Source organism: Merops nubicus, unplaced genomic scaffold (genome assembly GCF_000691845.1).
Source record: "Merops nubicus isolate BGI_N331 unplaced genomic scaffold, ASM69184v1 scaffold31823, whole genome shotgun sequence".
Lineage (NCBI taxonomy): Eukaryota > Metazoa > Chordata > Aves > Coraciiformes > Meropidae > Merops > Merops nubicus.
The window spans coordinates 1-243 of record NW_008600123.1 but is presented as its reverse complement, the minus strand read 5'-3'; the positions used below and the strand labels follow the sequence as shown (position 1 = coordinate 243).

Here is a 243-nt window from a genome sequence, read left to right as displayed (position 1 = left end):
CTCTGTGCATCCCTGCCACTCGGGATCGCCCTGGTGCCAGACATCACCCCGCACCCAGGCGTCAAAGAGGTAGATTGTGCCAAAGACCACCCAGGTGACAATGTAGCACATCATGAAGACAAAGAGGAACCAGCGATACTTGAGGTCCACGATGGTGGTGAAGATGTCCGAGAGGAAACGCTTCTTCTCCTGGATGTTGCCCAGGTTCACCTGGCACTTGCCCAACTTTGTCACGTAGCGCTG

At 55.6% G+C, this 243-nt stretch overlaps 1 protein-coding gene across 1 annotated transcript in view; it reads right to left on the bottom strand.

Moving 5' to 3' along the window:
* The window catches only part of LOC103770360 (G protein-activated inward rectifier potassium channel 4-like), a gene marked incomplete at both ends in the record, with an annotated part of 1,292 nt that extends 1,052 nt beyond the window's left edge, over nucleotides 1–240 (bottom strand). The window contains 1 exon segment of the mRNA XM_008937617.1: nucleotides 17–240. Coding sequence (XP_008935865.1) covers nucleotides 17–240 — 224 coding nt within the window.
* Between the last annotated feature and the right edge of the window lie 3 nt (nucleotides 241–243).